Below are 22457 nucleotides of genomic sequence, written 5' to 3'. Positions count from 1 at the left end.
AGTATTCTATTTGCCTCCCCAAGAACTCAAATTAGATTTTTTACATTCCACTTTTTTAATTAAAGTAATAAATGTCAGGGCTTAAAACATGAAATCACTGTCTAGGATGTCTTTATTTAACGTCATCTGAAATTCCATGCCTTTACGAAATGAGTGCATTTATTACAAACTTCCCCTCACACCCTCTGGCAGCTTGAATCAGAGTTTACATTGGCAGGTAAATGGAACAGCATAACTCCTTATTAGGAAGTGCATCCGGTGCGTCACCGCTGAGTCTGAGGGCTGTAGAGGCACAACTTTGACAAGTGCGACCGCTTCATGTAATCACTTCTTACAAATGGACTAAAGACCACGATGGAGTTCTTCTGGGGGAATTTATTCTTCACTTTTTTAGTCATAGGTAAGTCCTGGGGTTATTTTTAGACTTGTAATCTGTAACTAACTTTTTTTTATGCTACTAAGCACCACAAGGATGCTGCTGATGTTGGAAAAAAAAACCTAATGCTCTTTTTTCCCCCTAAAGCAGTTCGTCTGACGTCATGTAAGAAATCGCTGATTATGACGTTTAAATTGATTTTCAGGTGTTTCTTTTTTACTCTTCGTCTTATGAAATGATTGAACGCTAACTTTGCAGTCGCTTTTACCGAAAAAGACCGCCTAGCAGTGCGTGTGCTGTGAAAAAGATCCCATCCTGTAGCTTTTCCTCTTCTCCCAAACAAATGCATGATCCCCAATCAGTCACATGCATGAAATATTCATTGTTCTACCGTGCAGCATTATCGCTAAGGGAACATGAATGTTGCTTTGTGTCTGCACTATAACCCCCAAAGCTTTCAAGCAGCAGCCAGGCTTTTAATTATCCTCCTGTATGCACATTTCCCATCTCTGAAATGAAAGGAAATATGGATGTGTCGTGGGGTTTGCAGAGCCCCAAGAGAAAGGCAAAGTGCTACTCTGTGCAGCAGGTAAACAGGCGTGGCTGGAACTAGTGTTAGTGTAGGTCTCCTGAGTCCAGCACCCATTCACATTCCTCTCTGCCTGCTGATTGAGGGGAAGGCAGGCTGAAACTGTGAGCTGCCTGTGCGGGCATGTGGCTGTGATACAGCATCAAGACTCACGCAGACAAATTCCATGTCCTCAGGGGGTTTAAAGGACTGCAGTGGGAAGGTAACTCTTCAGGGGTTAGCCATTAGAATTAACGCAATCTTCAATGCTTGACTGATATGGTGTCCTTCATGTGTGTACAGAGACATTACAGTGGTCTGCCTTGCATGCATGAGTCAAGTTGATGTGGCTTTCAAAATGTTTGTGATTCAGCCACAAAAAGCACCTAAACCTAAAGGAGGAAGTCAGGATGGCTGCACTTGTTGCTGGTGTTTATGTCAGAGTCATGGTAGCATTTAAGAGATAGTCTCGAAAACAAGCCACAAACATGATAATTGAGATGATTCAGAGTTGGATATGGGTTATGATGTGTTTGATGTACAACTGCTCATTTTGAGTTGTGAGCACTGTGATGTGATGATGGTCAGGTGTTATTACCCATACTGTCATGTGATCTCTTGTTTCTCTTCCATCAGCTGACAGATTCCTGTACTCACAGTCCTTCAACGTTGGCACCTCAGGTGCAAAGATTTTCAGTGGACCAGTGGCGGAGGAGTTTGGCTACACAATCCAACAAGCAACAAACCATGAGGGCAAATGGTATGAAGTCAAGTCACCACTTCATGGTTTTCATCAGTTAAAGTGGAACAGATTCAGCTTCAAGTCATAGACTGTGTTGCTTTCACCCATGGCATCATCTAATATTCTACACTATCTGGCTGCTACTCATTAGTCTCTAAATATTGGGTTGGAACATCTATGAAATACATCATTGTTGATACACCTTTCCATAAGCATCTGAACTAGTTGTATTTAACTTTGCCTCTAGGCTTCAAATTCTGCTCTATGCTTTATTTCAAATTTCAACAAAGGTGTGAATGATAAAAAAGGCCATGCTCCTAATCCAGAAATAGCATCAAAAGTCTTGAATGAATTCATGTTGAGAGTTGTCCTCATAGCAGGGGTGTTCATCTTGTAAGTGAAGGCCTGTTGCTGTAAACAAAAACACACCCGGTTATCAGCAGTGTCTGAGCCTCCTGTGACATGTAAACAACTCCCAGAACTGTCACCAGCCACCAGCCACCTCTACTGCAGGCACTAAACAGAACGTAGTGAGGAGCTTGTCTTTTCATAACAAATGAAATAATGTTTACATAACTCAAAAAGTAACAAATGGATCTTGATGAAATTTTCAGGAAATGTTCGATATAGGATAAAGAAGAAGTGATAACATTTTCGAGGTGATCTAGATCACTGTTTAGATCCAGGATTTTTTGTAAGGATTCTTTATCATTGTCAGATAGGGACGGTTTCACCATATGTGTATATAACTCCACAATAAATGGTCGGATTGCTTCAAAACAATATAAGACAAGGTCACCATAATTTCTGACAGATGTACAAGTATGATCCAGATCCTGGCGATATTCTGGATTCTAAGATCTGGAATATAAAATATGTACTGGGTCACCATAATTTTAACACTGTAACAAATTATCGTAGAAACCTGCAACTAACAACAAATTGTTGCAGACAGTCTGCTGAAAGGGAGTATAACATTAAAGTAGGACTAAAGTGTTGCGTGACAATGACAATATGCTTAGTGGAGGTCTGCGCTTTCTCAATGCTTTTCCAATCTAACTTTGAATTTGCTGGAGGAGACACCATCATTTTAATGAATCTCACTTCCTTTTGGAAAAGTTTGGTCGTATCACAGTTTTTAACTCAGAGAAATGAAAACTGTGGCAAGGTTTCTTCTTGGACGCTCTGTGAACACCTTTTTTTAGACCATGGTGACATAGTTGTTGCAGATGGCAGTGATGGTCTGTCAGATCAATCCACCGCTCTGGTCGAGTCCAATCAGTTGTAGCCAATCTCAGCAACAAGCGGATGTTGATTTGTAGTATTTGTGGTTTTACTGAAATCTAAAGACATTAAAGAAAAGGAGAACACTCAAGCAATTTACTTATGTTCAGATGAAAATACATTAGAAAACAGTTTGCATGCTGACTTTTAGACTTTCTTTTTATGGAAATGTTAGCATGCTAATATTAGCATTTAATGGACGTCAAAACAATCAAGCTGTCTCGTACGGTTCTATGTAAAAACTTCCTTACCAAACTGCTGCCATTTTCTATTAAATCCTCAAACCTCTTTTTTTTACAAGACATTCAAGGTTGAAAAGATTTTTTGGTATATAGAGGGATTTTTATGGACTTAAATTGATCTTTTACAGTTCATATCAGTATCGATAAGTTAATGAGGTCTTTAAATGCCATCATCAATAGGATAAAAATCCACGTAGTCCTGTAACAGACTGGTGACAAGTCCAGAGTGTGTACTCTTCCATGGTCTCAGTGACAGCTGAGTTTGGCTCCAGCCTTCTGTGACTCAATGAGATAAATGTTGATGATAATAGATGGATAGATAATGGTAACACTGAGTTTTGTCTGACATGTTACAACCTGTGCATGTGTCACACAAACACTCCTGTCTCATTCAAAGCCTCTAACATTTTACAGCCCACACTCAACATGAAGTTAAACAGTAACCGAACTCCTCAGTGATGTCTGGATGTTGTCCACTCTGAGTCACAGTCCCGTAGAGTCATTTTCTGTCTGGAGGAGTGTCCTGTTTGCGTAACAGGGAATTGTAAACTGTGGCAGTGGTCTATGTGACTGTATTCCACTTAAATATCAAGCATCAGCGCTACATCCTGTTTCCTGCCATCTGACTTATGAAGAGGCATGATGTGTGCTCTTTGGCCATGTTTGAGAGGAAATGGCAGTGATAAGAAGTTATTTTTGGGTCAGGGGGGATTGGGAGCAACATGTTTCTCTTTTCTGTGGTTTTTAGTTTTAGTTTTGATCTTGTCCTCTGAGGCAACAGCAAGAAAATAAAGAGCAGCACCTAAATTTCTGACACCAAGAGAAGTGTTTGGAGTTTAACCATTCGGCGTGAACTCTTTTGAAGATAAAAAACACCTCACTGACATTTTTGTGCCTGCCAACAATATAATAGCACAATGGTACTAATTGTATATCTTGTTTTTGGATGGGCTTCATCAGTAATATAGCTTTTTCTCTGAGTTATAACAAGAAGTTTAGAGTGAAAAAAAGTGATGACTTGTGTAAATGTTTGTAAGAGCAGTGAAAAGATGAATATCACTGTTTCCTGCAGGCTCCTGGTCAGCGCTCCATGGAGTGGCTATGATAAAAACAGAAAGGGGGATGTTTATAAATGTCCAGTCTCAGGATCCAGAAACAGCTGTGAAAAACTTAATCTTCAAGGTAAGGTTTGTTGTGTTGTTACCTCACCTTTGACCCCTCTAACAAACATTTGCCATGGACTCGAAGGACTGAAACCAAAATGACAAGAACAAACATAAACTTATGCTTTAAACTTACAATAAAATGAAGACTAAATCATTTCAATCTTGATCTGTAAACTCACAGAAAGGAGCCCTTCTTTTTCTCAGGAAGTTTTGATTTGCTTTTAAAAATCTCTCTTAAAGGAAACTATGTTTTTCATTTTGATTTCCTGACTCAATGTTGAAATACATAGGAGTGTACTTCACGGTCCACATGACCATGCCATTTAAAAAGGGATGTTTTTAACAGTTTCTAATGAGAGTATACTATGTTTTTTTTCCTTGTCGTTTATTACTGAATCTATGAATAACCGTTGAAGTAGTTTGTTTTACTCGTCCACAGATTCTGTCAGTATTCCAGAGGTAAAAAACCTCAACGATAACATGTGTCTGGGAATGACTCTTACAAGGATGCCCTCAGTCAATGGTTTGATGGTACGTGTTTCGGATGCTGTCTTTTTCAGAAGTGGGGAATAATGAGTTTTTGGGGTTTTTTGCCTGAAAGATCATATTTCAATCTAGCTCTGTTACTTGTCTTATTGTAAAACCACCTGCTTAGATGGCACTTCATTTTGACAATAGCGAGCTATCAAGAGTTCGATTGTTGAGTGAACCCAGAGGTGAAAATACCTGGTTAGGTTAGTGTTATCAATAACAAACTGATAGTCAATAAAAAAACAAAGCAGCGGGTTAAAAATTCCCAGCGATGCCTCCACTTCCTCCAGCAGCTCAAATAGTTCAGTGTGTGCACCAAAGTGATGAATCTTTTATGACTCACTGGTTTTATCACCTGGTTTGGTAATCTCTCAGTGGGAGATAAGAACAAGTTGCAACAAATCAACAACAAACTCGCTGTCAGATCTTTGGCATCAAATTTCAGTCAGTCCCCTACTTTTAGTAAGAGAGCTACAGCGAAGGCTTGAGGCATCCTAAGGTGTCCTCAACAGCCTGTCTTTGGTGAATATGAGCTCCTGGCCTCAGGCAGGAGATAATGACTGACAAGGCACAGCCCATCTGGATTTTGCCTTTGGTAGGACTGGAATTCTGAAGCTCAGTAGCTGTCAGAAATGTTGTAGTCATAAGACAGTCTTACAAGGATTAGGTCATGTCTATTTTTTGTTTTACATTGGAGTGCTATTTCAAGTAGGAAGAAAGTATGTTGGAAGCTCTATTAAATTTTTATTAAATACGAACCTTTCAGACTTTTTGTGGAGCTAAATATTTCTGTTCTGTTCTTCTTTGACACAGATGTGCGGTCCTCTATGGGGACAGCAATGTGGAAATCAGGACTTCTACCCAGGAGTATGTTCAAAGCTGAGCCCCATGTTTCAGCCTCAACCTGCCTTCTCTCCTGCTGTGCAGAGTAAGAGCTGTCATCTCGCAATGAGTCATTGATGCTTTAGCCATGTACTGCTTTTCCCACAAGCTATTAACTTGTTCCTACAAGATATTAATGTGTGCTTAGGATAATTAGTTGTTCTTAAAAGGTTGTTAATGTGCTGATTATAACTATCTTGGTAGAAAAAAAGTTTATTTTTTGGACACAAAGTGATAAATCAGTTAAGTTGTCTGTAACCCATTAACAGGAATTTGTCTTGACTTGACACATTTAACCGCAACATTATGTCAGTTTAACGGCTCAGAAAATACAGCTTCACTTGGTTGTGGTGTTTTCTTGTCTCATACAAGCTCAAAAGTTTATTTTTTCTTTCAATGTTTTGGCACGGGCTTAATCAAACAAACACTCACAGATTGTTTGAGCAAGTATTTCATTTGATGTTTCTTTTTGTGACCACTAGAATGTGGAGGGCCCATGGACATTGTGATTGTTTTGGACGGCTCCAACAGCATTTATCCATGGGAACCAATGAACTTATTCCTCCAGAAACTGATACCTGAGCTAGAAATAGGGCCAGATAACACACAGGTGAGATACATCTTTTTTATCTGTTACAGATTATGGTCCTGAGGAGGTTCATCTGGTTACTTTTTCAGCCATCACCAGTCCAGGTGATTTATCGCACTATGTCTTTCTTGATGCAGGTTAGTGTCATGCAGTATGGTGTCGAAACCCAGATTGAATTCACACTGAACCAGTATAAAACCAAAGATGAGGTGTTGGAGGCAGCATCCAATATTAGACAAATGTTTGGATCATCTACCAACACCTTCCAAGCCATCAGATATGCCACGTAAGTGTCACACTTACTCTGACAAGTAGGAATGCTTTGTGAGTAGGTTTAGGCATTGGTTTGTTTAATCTTTGATTGTATGGTTTGTATTTAGTTTTGCGAGAATATCTTTTGCTCATAAATATTTCTGTGAATCTAGTTTCAGTGTCAGAATGAAGTAACTGTTCTGATGTTTGAACCTAAAAAGAAGCATTTTTCTACTTTAAATCTCTGACAAACAGTGTGTTTTAAAGTCATGAAAAGTAGCCTGAAACTTGTTTTCTCTACAGTCAGTGGGGTTTCCATCCACAATACGGTGGTCGGCCGAATGCTGCCAAGGTGATAGTGGTCGTCACTGATGGGGAGTCTCATGATAAAGCCAGCAGGGATGATGTCATCGCAGAGTGTGAGGCAAAAGGCATCACTCGCTTTGGTATCGCTGTGAGTTTTCCATTTACTCTCTTTGAGGAAAAGTGATACAATTATTTATCACTTTTCAATGATCTAAAAATGTTTGGTGTATTACCACTCTGATAAGCTACAGGTCTCTTTTAGGATCTCTGAGTTCAACCTGTGAGAATTTTGCTTCATCTTATTTTTTTCCAGTGATTATATTGATCACTCTTTCACAACATTCATTAATATTTTAAACTTGTGTTGCATGAAGCTGTACTTAAAACTATATGGCATCCAACGACTCAGTGTGTGCATAATGATGTGGCTGAATGTGCCTTTGTTTAGATTCATCAGTGAAGATGTGGATGGTCTTTAAGATATGATGCCAGTTCACATCATAGTCATATAAAAAATAGCCTCTGATTAATCCAATATTGACATCTTCTGTCCTTTTTCAATCTACTTTTTTGCTGCTCCCTCTTTCTTCACAGGTTTTGGGTTATTACAACAGACACAACATTGACACAAGAAAGCTTATCCTAGAAATTAAGTCCATCGCAAGTTCACCCACAGAGAAGTACTTCTTTAATGTGTCAGAGGAGGCGGCTCTCTCCACCATCGCTGGAGCACTGGGGACCCGTATCTTCAACATAGAAGGTGCCCTGTATTTCCAACAGCATGTTTTTATAAACAATCATTCAGAGCCATGAAACATCCAGAAAATACAGTAGCGATTTTTTTCTTCCCTTTTTTATAACATGATACTCTGCTCTTTAAAGGCACTGGTAAAGGAAGTGACAACTTCAAAATGGAGATGTCTCAGGTGGGATTCAGCGCCCACTACTCCAGCAAACAGGTACGGACTGCTGCCGTGTACGATGATAAAGAAATTTCAGTAAGCTGGACCACTTGAAGAAGAAAACTCAGGAGACTCAGACGGCTTAAGTTTGAATAGTTTATGCAGCATGATTGAGGAGAAGTGACAAAGAATACACATAGATGTGCAGTGAAATGCAGTCCGTGCGTTCAGTGTTTATCCTGTCTGAGGTTGTTATGTCTGTCTATGTATGTACACAACAGTCTCAGCTGTTCAAGGAGACAGGAGCCTGTGTATCTGATCCAGTTCAGACTGGAGACACACTGTCCCTGTATCGAGATAACTTTAAGGCCAAATGCAGGTTGGTGACTATGCTTGGCACATACAGAGGCCATTTACAGAGATGACTAAGGAGAAACAAAGACAGTAGGGGATTTCCACCGCATACGATGCTTTGTCATCCTACAGTAAAAAGTATGCAAAGCATATTTGGCTTTTTCCACACTTCATCCAGATACAAAAGGTAAAGCAGGTTGTTTGAAGTTTGAAGGCTCTCGCATGTTAAGGAGTCTGTTCTCTAGCTGTTACAGCAGTGACCACCTTCATCTTCATCTTCTTCTTTGAGTAAAGATAAGAGAAATGAAATGCCAGCAGCACAAACATTTTCGCCAAACTCTGCCTGATATTCTGTTTTCTTTCAGTTGAAGCTGCCATCTCTTACATATCTTCATTGTTTGCTGTCAAAGCAGTGGAAACTATGTGCTAATAACAAATGCCTGCAAAGCAATGTGGTCATTTTTAAAAACACCACTCAACCAAGAACTGTTGAGAAAATGAAGCTGGTTGGAGACAGACCTCTTGCTGTAACACAAACTGTGTCACTGCAGAGAGAAAAAAGGAAGCTGCCTTTTTTTCAGTGTGAACACTATCTTTGTTTGATTTTTATTCTCACATGGTGAGATATGTCTGAATATCTGTTGACTGGTGTTTTACCTGCTCTGTCGTAGGATGTGATGATGCTGGGAGCAGTGGGAGCGTACGCTTGGAGCGGGACCGTCGTGCATCAAAAAGGGTCGAGCATCAACATTTTTCCTTTCTCAGCCTTTGAAGGGACACTTCAAGACAGAAACCACAGCTCATTACTGGGTAGGCTTTAAAACTCAAGTTTGATTCCTGTCATTATTTTGCATCTCTGGATGAAACAATGCTTGAATGAGAATGTATGACTCAACTGCTTGACAGCGGCTGTGTTTGAAACCTCAGGGATTGGGCAAAAGTTGAAGGTGGTGTGAAAATGTCAACCTTCTCACCACTAAGGCACTTCCTACATCCTGTTTACAGTTCATAGAAAAGTGTCTTCTCAGAAAATCCTTTAAGAGCCTGAGTTTCTGCATCCTGATAAAAGAAAAATAAAACAAAAACAACTTTATCTCATTTCACTGTCCTTTAATGTTGCTAAAACATACATAGCATTACTTTACTTGTCCATATGGATGTCCATACTGGAGGTAAATGACATCACCCATGATGGATGTGGCAGATGGTGCATTACCACACATTACCGAAAAAAGAAGTTCATGATTTGTTCTTTTTTTTGTCATGTACCACTTTCTATGTGAGTTGATGAAGAAATATTAACATCTTAATTTCAGCGTCTTTTATACAGTAACAAACTCATTGCAATAATGTAAAATAAGTAAAAATGTGGATCCTTGATTTTATGAATTGTTGCATGTATCTGTGGATAGATAAAATAAAAGTAGTAAAATATTTTTTAAGCATAAGTTTTCACTCCAAGTAGAAATACTCCAGATTAGAGCATGTAAATAGATAAATAAAGATTAGTCAAATGGCAAATTTTCCAAGAAAAGGGGTCACAAAGTGTCTCACAATGAAGTTTTATAAGTCAATACAGATTTAGTAAAGAGAAATAGCATAAAAGCAGACAAAGACAAATTAAAACAAGGCAACAAACAACAGATGAGTCTTTATCTGATTTAAAAAAATGTGTGCAAAACCCTGCACAGAGGACCACAGAGTTCTGCTGGAGTTATGATGCTTCAGCAGCTCTCTGTTATAAGCTTGAGCTTGACCATACAGCACTTTGTGCACAATGGCAAAAGTTCTAACTGGATGCAAAATTCCAGATGCAGATCCTGTGTTTCAGAAAAAAAAAAAAATCATAATTTCATAATTATAATTCATAATTTTTTTTACCACTAGTGTGTTTGAGTATGAGCAGTAGCAGTAGCAAGCTCCTTTACTAGCCGATGTATGCAAGTATCAGGATTTTTTGTTTAACAATTTTGAATCGTGACCTTTTGTTCAGAAATCTTTTTTTTATTATTTAAAACCTCCATTTTAGTCTTTGTTTATAAGCTAGGTTGGAAAAAAGTTGGTATGTAAGATCCCTGAATAAATCCTAAAAACTGACTCACATTTGAAGAGCATTTTTGGGCAAAATATGGCTCCTAATATAGTCTATAGACATCATCATCATCATTCAACTTTTTTCACATGATCTGGTGTTAAAAAAGCAAACTAAAAATTGCAAAAATCAAATCAATCAAAGAATCGTTATTTAAATTGAATCAATGCTCCAAAAATTGTAAAAGAATTGAATCATGAGAAAAGCATATCGTCTCAGCCCTGCCTTTCACACCCACTGAGGGCATGTACACACTGCTTTTGACTGACACCTCCTGCATGCTCTAATTTATTAAAACCTGCTGGGACAGGACAACCTCACAGATTCTTTTATTATTTAAGAGTTTCGTACACTCTCATCCCTGTATTACTGCACCTAACTCACACCTGAGTAGAAGTGTGATCAACCAGAAATGATAATTCAATCTCACTGGGTCTGTAAGTCACTAGTCATGTTGTCAACCATGATGCTGAAGATCAGATGTAGTAAATGTGTCACTTGCCATTTCAAGGTTACTCTGTCACAACCCTGAGTGATGCTTCAGTAGAGTATTATGTAGCTGGTGCACCTCGCTCCAACCACTCTGGGCAAGTTATCGTCTACACCGTCAACACACAGAAACAATCTGCTATCATAGATTCAGCAAGAGGGAAACAGGTACAATTCAGATCATGATTTTCATTTTTTCCACTGGATTGAAAAGTTGTATATACACAAACCATTTTCAAATCTTTTTGTCCTAGATTGGGTCATACTTTGGAAGTGTCCTGTGCTCCCTTGACGTTGATGATGATGGGGTGACTGATCTGCTGCTGGTTGGTGCGCCCATGTTCATGAGCGACTTGAAGAAAGAAGTGGGCAAAGTCTATCTCTTCTCTGTCACAAAGGTACAAATGAGACAAAAGTCATTTCTATAGTATGATATGGAGTCTCTGCAGGAATAGATAAATGAATACAAAGTATCACTGTTTACAATAAGATATGCAGTAAGAGCCGTGGTTCTGTGGTTAGCGCTGTTGCCACACAGTGAAATAGTCCTTAGCTGGGCCTTTCTGCAGAGTCTACCTGTTTTCTCTGTAGCCTCCTCCCACAGTCCAATTACATGCTCATCTGACCTGCATGTACAGAAAAGGTCAAAATTGTTAGAATAGAATAGAATAGAATAGAATAGAATAGAATAGAATAGAATAGAGGAAATTAGCCCCCCTAACCCAAGAATTCCAGGTTGTTTTGTTTGTGTTTCAGAATTTTCCACAGTGCTGTTAAACAGGTCAAGAACTTTTAACACAGCTTTCCCAAACATTCTTATTTTATTTTGGATGTTCGCATTTTTTTTGCTTTGCACACAGGAAAAAAATGTTTCACAAAAACTACTGAGGTCAAAATCATGACCCACCTCAAGTACTGACCTTTTTATTCATCCAAAGCACAAACTGCTGTTTTGCAATCATGTGTTTTACCTTTGTTATGATCACAGCTTGTAATCAGTCAATCAAGTAAAAAAAAAACAAAATCATAAAATTTCATAAGAGGGCGAAAAGAGGCATAAAGAGAGCTTCTATCTTTCATTACCACTACTTGTTTGGTTGAGTTTAAATTCAACCCCAAAACCATCCTGTAAATAGGGATCTATTGTTCGACTTTGAGCCCTGTGGTCACTTCCTGTCTCTGTCTTGTGGTTTGAAGGGTATCCTGAATGAGCAGGGAATCCTCATTGGTCCACCACAAACTGAGAACGCCCGCTTTGGCATGGCTATCTCTGCCATTCCTGACCTGGACCTCGATGGTTACAGTGATGTTGTAGTTGGAGCTCCTCTGGAAGACAAGGGGAAAGGGGTAATCTACATCTACAACGGAGATAAGAAGACATTAAACAAACAGTTCTCACAGGTATGGAGAGCAAAGGTCTGATATTTGACTTAGGCAAACATGTTTAGTAGTGTTATTTTTTTGTTAATTCTTTGCACTCAAAACATAGGGATAATTTAACTGTGTTTGTCACTTCTTTCAGAGGATCCCTGGCTCCAAACTGGGTCCTCAGCTGCAGTATTTTGGAAGGTCTTTAGACAGCTTCAAAGACCTGAATGATGATTCACTCCCTGATATCTCTGTGGGAGCTTACGGCAAAGTTGTGCAACTCTGGTGAGTTTAATCCATGTATGATTTGGGAATGTTAAGATGACGTGTTTGAGCTTGTAATGTTTTTTTTCCAATTATCAAGCTGGGTGAATTTAGAAAATAATCGTGGAATCAGCAGAGCTTTTTGTTTATTGTATTCCTTGTTTTTCAGGTCTAGAGGTGTTGCATCTGTCACGGCGAAAGCTTCTTTTAAACCTGATAAAATCAACATTTTCAACAAAGTCTGTGACATCAATGGACGGAAGCTAACGTGTTTCAACACACACCTGTGTTTCGGTGCTGATTTCAGGCCAAAGAACCCTGTCGGACCCATCGGTAAATCAAACTGATGTCCTGTTTTTGCTTCTTGAAAATATGTGAGCTCGAGTTATAAAAATGAGGAGTATCCTTTGACTAAAGCTGTGCCAGCTGTTTCTCAATGTTTACATACAAAGCTAGCCACTGAGCTAAGCTAACTATAGCCTATTACTTGGTCTACAGACATGTGATGCCAATTTACTAAACAAATCTCAGCTTGTGTTGTGTTCATATGACAGTTAAGGTGAACACATGTATGTGGACAGAATATGTGACATAGGAACCATACTTGACCTCTTTCAGATATTTCCTACACTCTGACCCTGGATGCTGACTTGCTGGCCTCACGAGTGACATCAAGAGGACTGTTCACTAAAAACAATGAACGCTTCCTCACAGAAAAGGCTCAAATATCCTCTGCACCTCTGTGTCTGGACTACCAGGTTTACGTTCAGGTAAATGATGAAAATACTGTTTTGTTTTATTGTGACACTTGTGTGTGCTCATAAAGAAGGATCAGTGACTGATTTATCTGGGCTTTTTGATGAGGCTTGTAGATATATTTTGAAAGTCTAATAATTTGGTCGTGTGCTGTTTCTTCAACAGGATGCACCAGATTTTGTGAACTCACTGAGTCTGAAAGTAGAAATCAGTCAGCAGAGCACAGATGCAAATCCTGTCCTGGATATGTCTGCGCCAAGTGCCTGGGAGTTCTTTGTAAGTGACTGATACAGCATATCATTATCTCTGATTCTGTGTATACATTTTTTTTTCTTTTTTTGAGCTTATGGCCATGACAGATCTACAGGAAACTGGAGCTTTTAGACATAGTCATTTTGTGGAGGTGTTTCCACAGCCATTTAAAATGACATGGTGCAAGTGATGATTACCAGCTTCTACAGCTGAAGCGTCTCACAAGTCACGCAACTTCTTAGATTTCCACACAGTGTGTTTACCCATGAACAAGATTCAAACAATTGACTGATTTCCTTTGTGCCTTTTTTTTCTCACATTCACACAAATTACATGATAGTAGTTACGTACTGAAAACACAGCCTCTGAGAGGAAAAACTCATCAGGTAAGTGTTTGGTAAATGTTTCCCTCTGTTGTTGTTCCAGATACCCTTCACAAAAGACTGTGGCTCTGATGAAGTGTGTATCAGTGATCTGGTGCTGAGTGCAAAGACGGACACAAAGGCCACCAGGTAAGGATCACTAACCTGTATTTAATGTAAGGAACAAGATGCAGCATGTTCAAACTTGTGCAACACACAGCAGCAATTCAGACACTGATGATTGTTTGTGTTTTCATTGATGAACCTGGAGTTTGCCTTATTAATTAAAGCTACTGCAACGAAAATTTAGCTGATTGGGAAACAGGATGAAATTTACTGTGATGCTTTTTATTAAGCTACCAAAAACCAGGACTGTTACAAAAAGCTTGACTTTGTAATGCCTATAAACTGTAAAAAGGAGGAGGTGTCATGCATGATGATTGACAGCACACTGAAAACAGCTGATTTGACTTTTTCCACAGCAAATATTTGAAGTTAGAAATCCACAGAACCATAAATTGGAACCAGGATCAGATTTGTTTTTCACTGAGCTTATTCACACATGTACAGGACACATTTAGAAAAGGGGTTCTTTGTCCATAGGGGGTGTTAAAATCAAAAGAAACTTAAAGATGACCACAGGAGCTTTAAACTTTGCAATAGTTTTTTATGTTGAGTAGATAAGATAAGATACAATAGAATAAGAACTAGTTATGAAGTAAGACTAAAATGTAACACTCATAATGGAAATCCTGGTGCCAGATAGCTCTAAAAACAACATGAAGGGTAATGAAGGGTAAATTCAAAGAGACGGAGAGCCCTCAGAGAGCGCAGATCTCCGCCAAGCGTATTGTTATTGTGATTGACACGCAACACTTTAGTCCTACTTAAGTCCTACTTACTTAATGTTATACTTCCTTTCAGCAGACTGTCTGCTACAATTTGGTGTTCGTTGCTGGTTTGTACGATAATTTGTTACCTGAAAGTGTTGAAAATAATGATGACCCAGTACATATTTCATATTCCAGATCTTAGTATCCAGAATATTTCCAGGATCTGGATCGTACTTTTACATCTGTCAGAAATTATGGTGACCTTGTCTTGTGTTGTTTTGCAAAGCAATCCAACCATTTATCGTGGAGTTATATACACATATGGTGAAAACAGCTCTATCTCACAATGATAAAGAATCCTACTAAAAAAAAGTCCTGGATCCAGACAGTGATCCAGATCACCTCCAAAATTTAATCACGTCTTCCTTGTCCCATTTTGAACATTTCCTAAACATTTCATCAAGATTGGTTCGTTAGTTTTTCAGTTATGTTGTTCACAGACAACCAAACAGAAAAACTCTCCCAAAAACATAAGCTCCTTGGCAGAGGTAACAAGTAATGTTTGAGAAGTTGAGGTAAGAAATAGCATAGGTGACATATTATGAAGAGATATAATGAACATAAACCAAGCTCATATTTAACATAATTTTAATTGATATAAAGTAAAGTTGCACTCATTAGTTGGAGCAAAATTTTTACTGGTTTAGAAAAATGTAAAGGATCATTAAAGTTGCGCGTGATTATGAACGCAGTCTGTATCTGTGCAAGACCTGTGCAAGAATTACACCTTGAGACTTTATGAAGACTCGTCCAAATATAGACAGAATGTGTAATCCTCTGTCCTCTCACAACCATTACACCATTTCTATTCTCCACTTTTATGAGTCTGTCTTAATTCCTTAATGGCAGCTCAAATTGGACTTTTCCAGTTTATACAAAAACTTCACAGCCTGTAAAATGTCTCAGCCTTACTTATGAGCCTGGACAAAAACTTTCAGGGTTTGGGTGATCTGTTCTTGGTGGATTAACTTGGATGGAAGGATATAAACAAACATTTCACAGAGACAGTTCAACACTTCTTAAAGTACTTTCCCACACTCAAACGTAATTGATCGCAAACAGCTGCTGTTTGTTTCAAGTTTTATTCAAAGACTGGTCCCTATGCCTCTTTCATTCTCCTTCAACTTTAAGACCTTGCTGGTTTTCAGTCCTCTATGTAGAAGAAGCTGTGCAATATAAAATGGAATTACATGTTTTAGTTTTGATCTGTTTTATGTGCTGCAGACTTCAGCTGTATTTATTTATGGGTTACAGTTTTTGAGCTTTGTGGTTAAAGCTTGTAGCCAACACTTGCAAGTTCAACTCCCAGCTTCAACAGTTATCTGCACATCATCCTCTAATCTCTCCTCCTGGTATTTCCTGCCTATCTTCTGCTGTCTTATCAATAACATCCCCTACATATTTTTCTAAATAAATCACCAGGGGTTCACAGTAGGTCCCATTTTTTAGTGTTAAAGGAGACCTGAGCCATTGCGCCTTGTTTCAATACCTCTGCTCAGCAGCACAGACTGCTCATTTAATCTTTGGCAGGAGTATCTGTGACAACAATTTAAAGCACATTTCATTACAAGTAAGCTCAGTGTGCCTCACATTGGTGATATGAACATACAAACTAATAAGTAACAGTTGGTTACACAGTTTAAAAACAAAAGAAAAAGGAAAAAGTGGAGACAGTTGTGATGGACCTTGTGTCAGCAGCCATATGGACTAAAACGGCTTCACCAGACTTTGATTTGATTTTGGGTTCAGTTCAATGATTCCCACCTGAAGAGTTAAGAGGTCTGATCGAGTTATAACTTGAGAGCATATTAGAAATACACTCAAACACTTTATGGACTAATAACAGGGTTGTGAAAGTGATTTTGAGTACAGTAATCTGAGCTCTTATCTTTGCAGCTCGGCTCCCTTCCTGGTCAGCGCTAACAACCGAGAGCTGTCGTTCGAGGTTGTTGTGAAGAACAAGAAGGAAAACGCTTACAACACCCAAGTTTTGGCCACATTCTCCAGCAGCTTGTACTACTCATCCGTCTTTCCTCCTGTGAGCGATATATCATCAACCACACTTTTTTATTAGTACTGAGTGGATTCTTTTTGCACATTTAGGAGATATGCTAATGGTTGAAGAGCAAAGCCACAAAGTACTGATGCTCTCCTCTGAACTGTGACTTTACAGACGGATGGAGTCAAATGCACTTCAACACAAACACAAACTGTCACCTGCCAGGTTGGATACCCTGCACTGAAGAAGGACCAGCAGGTGGGTGCGAGAAAGAAATAATCCAATCTGTTTTTACTGTGGCCATTTTGAACAGTCTTTGCAATATAAATGCACTGTACTTAATGTTTTTTCATTTTAGATGAAATTTCGGATGAATTTTGAATACAATCTTGAACACCTGCAAAAGAAAGCAGATGTGAAATTCGAGGCCAAGAGGTATGCTCACTACCTTACATTTTTTTTCTTTATTTTGCATTTGATGAGCACACAATAATGCCTCAAACCTTTTTCCTCTGCAGTGATGGCAAAGAGGAAAGACCTGCAGATAACAAAGTGGAAGTTTCCATTCCAGTCCGATATGATGCAGGGGTTGTTCTGTCAAGGTGATTTCACATTTCATGACCTTCAAATTACTTAATTAAAACTTCAGTCTAAGATTCACAGTTGAAAAGTTAAACTAAAGATTTGACTTTCTTTGTCTTTTTCTCCCAGGCAGTCAAATATCAACTTCTACGTGGCAGATGCTTCTGTTCCTGTAGTTAAAATGGTGAAAACTTTCAGTGACATCGGCCCAGAGTTTAACTTCACAGTGAAGGTGGGATAAATTAATATACCTTATTAATTATAGTCATCTTATTTCTAGTTTCTACTACTGAGACACATTGTGTTAACAGGTTTCTACAGGTAACTTCCCTATCAGCCTCCTCTATCTGACCATCGCTCTGCCACTAAGCACTAATGATGGAAATCCACTCCTCTATGTTACCAGTGTGGATGCAGTGAGTACTCAGTTAACTACTTACAGTAATTTTTCGAGTAAAAATCTTCATTTCTAAATCAGGCTTCGTCTCTGACTTGTATTGTACAATATGAGTTATGAAAGTCACAGTTTAAATGACCTGAATTTTGTCAACTTACAGGGGGATTCCATCAGCTGTGATTCCAGCAGACTGGTTGATCCTCTGAAGATCGGTGTGAAGCCCCACAAAGCGTCCTTCTCTGAGGAGAGTTTGAGAGGCACTGAGAAACTGGTGGGTCTCTTCTTTATTTGTATTTTATCTTCTTTTACAGAGCAGGAAAATTTCTCCAGTGACATCTTTACGTGCAGTTTTTGTACTTAACCGGGGAGGTTAGCGTTGCACCAATGTAAAACTGCTCTGCCAGTTCAAGAGGAACAAAATTTCTGTTTAAAATGCCTCTTTGAAAAGGAGCTTTTCTGGTGCTTACTTCTGACACGTCCCCCGCCATCTATACGAATTAATCATGTCACTTATAAATCTGAAAAATTAATTCTCTATTTTGAGTTAAAAAAATCAAGATGTCACTCGCTCAATTCAAACTCAAAACACATTAACCTGTAACATGTTAACCAAACACGTGTATAAATAAATGTATATCCAGTAACATAATTGATCCCTCCTTATTTAGAAAGATTTTCATAAATTATAATCTTTCTTTAAATTACCCAAGCTACAAGTTTTACATGTATTTTTTTAAACTTAACAGTCCTTAAGTAAAATTTGAACATCTCCTGTTGTCTTTACATAATGCTGACAGTTTTTACTTTCATGCTGTTATTGTATTGCTACGGACATGTGGTTTTAAATTTCAATTATGGAGTTTTTAATGGTTACAACGTTTTTTTCAGTTATAAAGCAACAGAAATCATAAATGAATGTTAAGTAGAACTGGTTGTTACTTAGATTTATAATTTAGTGTCTTTTTATGTGCACTACTCACTGAAATGTATCCTCCAAATCCTCCCTCAAAGAAGTAAAAAGTTCAAACTTAAATACTACCTGTAGTTTTATATTATTTATTTTAGTTTTATAAAATCAATCAATCTCTCAAACTTTACTTGTATACATGACTTTGTAATACAAAGTGCTTTACAACAAAAAAAAAAATAGAAAATGAAATAACAAGGACTGGAATAAAAAGCAGAAAATTGCATAACTAAAAAAAAAAAAAATGAAAACATAAGACCCTACAATACCCCCTCTCCAAACCACATTCAATACACACACACAAAAAGATATAAAAAGGAAATTCTGACAGAAAACAGAGTTAGAGTTAGAGGACTGATGAAATGCCGTCTTGAATTAAAAACATTTGTTTTATCAGTAATCCAGGAGATTTGAAAATCAATAGATTTTATGCTTTGATCTAAATTGTATGCCATGAACAGTTTTATTTTACTAATGTGTTTTATTTTATAATCAACAGGACTGTAAAAGTGCAAAATGTGAGTTAATAAAATGCATCCTCAAAGACACTGAACTGAAGACGGACTACTTCGTGAAAATTAAAACAAGGATCTGGAGTGGAACTTTTATTTCAGTAAGTTTTTTTTTTATTAATTCTACACTGCTGTTTTTTTTTTTTTTTTGCTCTAAATAAATTTCTTTTATAGTTGTGCTTTCAGTGCACTTATTTGTGTAAATGTTTCATGACAGGCGACCTATCAGACCGTTGAGCTGACGTCGAGCATTGATGTTGAGACCACCAATCCTGATCTGCTCATTATTGGCCTCAAACAGCTCCCGGTAAGTTCACACGACACTTACTTTGTAATTTAAAAACATTTTGGTTCCTGTTTTTTTTTCCTCACGTTAAACCGGATCATATGACCTGTACAGTTTTTTCTGTGTAAGACCGAGCGTGTGTTAACCCCTCCTCTGATGTCTAGGTTGTCTTGACCATCAGTAAACCTGGAGAGAAAGGTGACGTTCCTGTGGGAGTAATCGTGGGCAGTGTCATTGCTGGACTGCTGCTGTTGGCTTTAGCTGTTGGGCTGCTGTGGAAGGTATGTCTCTGTGTGTCTGTGCTGAAAATATGGAGCTTTGTGTCTACAGCAGAAAAGGAAAATTTAATTTATTTATCCCCAAAACTTAAACGACAGAAAAAAACAGGCTTCATATTGTAAGACAAACAGTTGTGTCCAATTTTAACACAAATAGAGCCGTCAGTGCATTTTACATGATTATGCTAACTGAAAATTGAAATATGCACTTGAACAACTAAAAAACTACATTCTGAATTGTGTCTGAACTCGTCCTTTTTACTTCCTAGTTTGGGTTTTTCAAAAGAAAGTACCAGCAGCTGCAGAAGGAGGCTGACGATGACACTCAGAGCCAGGCAAACATTGATGAAGTGCTGTGAACTGACTGAGGAGACAAACTGCAGCCTTCACCCCTCACTGGGCTGTGTTCAGTATGGATACTGGTACTCGTTACTGATCCTGGTAAAGTGGAATGGACTACAGCTCAATCACTGGAGACTGGGCGTTTTTTTTTTTTAAAAGGAACCTTTGTTTGTGGATAACTGGGAGATGATCTTTGTGTGAAATTTTTTGGACACTTTTTTTTTTAAGCTTTATGGACTCTGTGGACTGAGTGGTTTGATGCACTGACTTTGAATGAATGCAGAATTGTACTTTTACAAACATAAGGTAACTAAATTCAGCAGCCTTTGGTGATGTTGTATGGGATTCCTGTCCTGACTTAAACCCTGTCGTAGTATCTAAGCTCGGGGATGCTTTGAATTTAGTTTTGTAAAGTTTTACTTTAGATGCTTGGCACATAGTCGCAAAAAGTAAAACAATGACCTTTTAACATACATGCCGTAGCTGGACAGTCTCCAGCTGGGATTCACAGCATCATTCGCATAGTATGGGGTAAGGGTAAGGCAGATAAAGTCTTAAAAGTTTATTGTCAGAAACAGCAGTCGCCAAAATGTACTGATGCGTGGCCGAGAAGGTGTCGCAGACAGAGTGACGACTTTCTAACATAAAGTACTCAATAATAAGTTTGTTGTTCTCAGTTGACAACCTTTCAGCCTGGTGGACAGTTCAGGCTTCAGCAGGTCATACTCGCTCTATCTAGTTGGAGTCATTCTTTATATGTAGCTTCTCCTGAACTGCAAAGCAGAGGAGCTCCATGCTAATGCTACTCATGTTAGCTTTTAGGCATGAGACAAGGCCGTGGAGCCTAGGTCAGGTCTGCTTGTTGAGCCTTAACAATTAATAACATGGAATCCACAGAGAATGTGTGTGTGTGTGTGTGTGTGTGTGTGTGTGTGTGTGTGTGTGTGTGTGTGTGTGTGTGTGTGTGTGTGTGTGTGTGTGTGTGTGTTGCATTTATAATTAGTTGTAGAATTGAAAGTTGGGTACTTGATATATGTCTGTCTCTAAACAAACAGAGTAGGAGTAAGTGGTAAATTTTAAATTTCAAAAAATTCTGTTTACATTGGTATCAGCCAAAATGAGTTACTAAATATTGGTGTATTGGATATTGGCAGAACCCAATATTGTGTATCTTTGGTCTCCAGGATAATCTGCCTTCAGGTCCGCTGTCACTGTCTGCACTCAGGGCTTTTCTGGCATTGAGACAGTTGGAATCTGTGGATTAGTTATTACTCTGCTTCACTGTGTTTGTACTGTACATACTGTAAGATAAAATTTGGATCTTTCATCTAAGATCTGTGTGTAAAAAGATCATCTGAAATGTGAGTCACTGGAGTAGCCTTTGTGTTTGCTGTTGTTTTTGTTGATGAAATTTTTTTTGTTGTTCTGCCCCTAAGAGCACACCCTGTTCGGTACAAATATTGTAGTATTCTAATTTTTTTTATGATTAATTGATTTGAGGTGGTGTCATTTAGAGGTCAGAGATGGGTTTGAAAGGGATCATCACAGTTTCTCAGGTTACAAGGGATTTTTTTATGATGCTTTTTTTTTTAAAAGTAAGAATGAGCTCAAAACCTTTAGATATCAGAACCGTTGTCAAACTCTGTTAATCAGCTTATACACACAAATGTAGCTTTTTGTCCTCTTCAGGTAAAGTTGGTCTTAAGCACGGGGCAAAATGAGACAATATCCTGCATTAACAGAAGCAGAATGTTGTTCTGGAAAAATCCAAAGTGTGATGCTGTAAGATGTGTCAAACAAAAAGCAACAACCAGGTTCTCTTTTAAGTGAATACAACTCTTGGGCTGTGTTTCTTGCTTTTAACTGGAGTATTGGAGTGGCATACAAATATGCATTAGCAAAGCTTTGCCACAAGATGGCAGCACAGTATAGACAGTCTGTTGGTGCTTTTAGTTTTTTCCCTACTGCACTGGTGATTTCTTAAGTGCTCCATCAATTAATAAATTATGATTTATCACTCATTAAGGGTGTTTGTGGTGTCTTAGCTCCTGTGTGTCCTCTCTTTGATCCTTCCTTTCTTCCTGTCCTCTCCCCAAGACCTGACCCTGAAAGCAACCCCACTTGGACCCGTTCTATCCAAACATCAGCACAATCAAAGTTTTTCTTTAAACTCTTTTAATTTCCTCTCACATTTTTGACTGTCGTGTTCTCCCACAGTTGTAAGGTTACTCCGTCCCTGGACTGTTTGGAAATGTGTTTCTGGCTGTTTTTCTTTTGAACGAGACAGCTCCAGCACCCAGCTGAGACTTCAGACTTCACTTCTCTGCATCTGGCAAGGTTGTATATACTATTTATCTGTAATAAGTAGCATATTTCTTGGAGCCTGGACTCAAACTTGCCTTTTTGGAGGGGATATATAGGATT

At 38.4% G+C, this 22457-nt stretch overlaps 1 protein-coding gene across 1 annotated transcript; it reads left to right on the top strand.

Moving 5' to 3' along the window:
• The first annotated feature begins 279 nt into the window (after positions 1-279).
• On the top strand, positions 280-20648 carry itga2.2 (integrin, alpha 2 (CD49B, alpha 2 subunit of VLA-2 receptor), tandem duplicate 2). The gene is made up of 30 exons (XM_074669294.1): positions 280-400; positions 1581-1704; positions 4285-4394; positions 4818-4909; positions 5723-5837; positions 6274-6401; positions 6518-6666; positions 6936-7086; positions 7533-7698; positions 7821-7897; positions 8866-9004; positions 10798-10943; positions 11030-11173; positions 11973-12176; positions 12298-12428; positions 12577-12740; positions 13026-13177; positions 13329-13439; positions 13842-13927; positions 16567-16708; positions 16844-16927; positions 17028-17104; positions 17188-17271; positions 17381-17483; positions 17563-17667; positions 17809-17919; positions 19115-19228; positions 19345-19434; positions 19578-19694; positions 19961-20648. Exons 1-30 carry the CDS (start codon positions 355-357, stop codon positions 20048-20050), a joined length of 3552 nt encoding a protein of 1183 aa, XP_074525395.1. The 5' UTR covers positions 280-354; the 3' UTR covers positions 20051-20648.
• Positions 20649-22457: the final 1809 nt, after the last annotated feature.

This window comes from Halichoeres trimaculatus, unplaced genomic scaffold (genome assembly GCF_033239565.1).
Source record: "Halichoeres trimaculatus isolate MK-OKI-2021-1 unplaced genomic scaffold, fHalTri1.1 fHalTri1_scaffold_5, whole genome shotgun sequence".
Lineage (NCBI taxonomy): Eukaryota > Metazoa > Chordata > Actinopteri > Labriformes > Labridae > Halichoeres > Halichoeres trimaculatus.
This window is presented reverse-complemented; position numbering and strand designations above follow the sequence as displayed.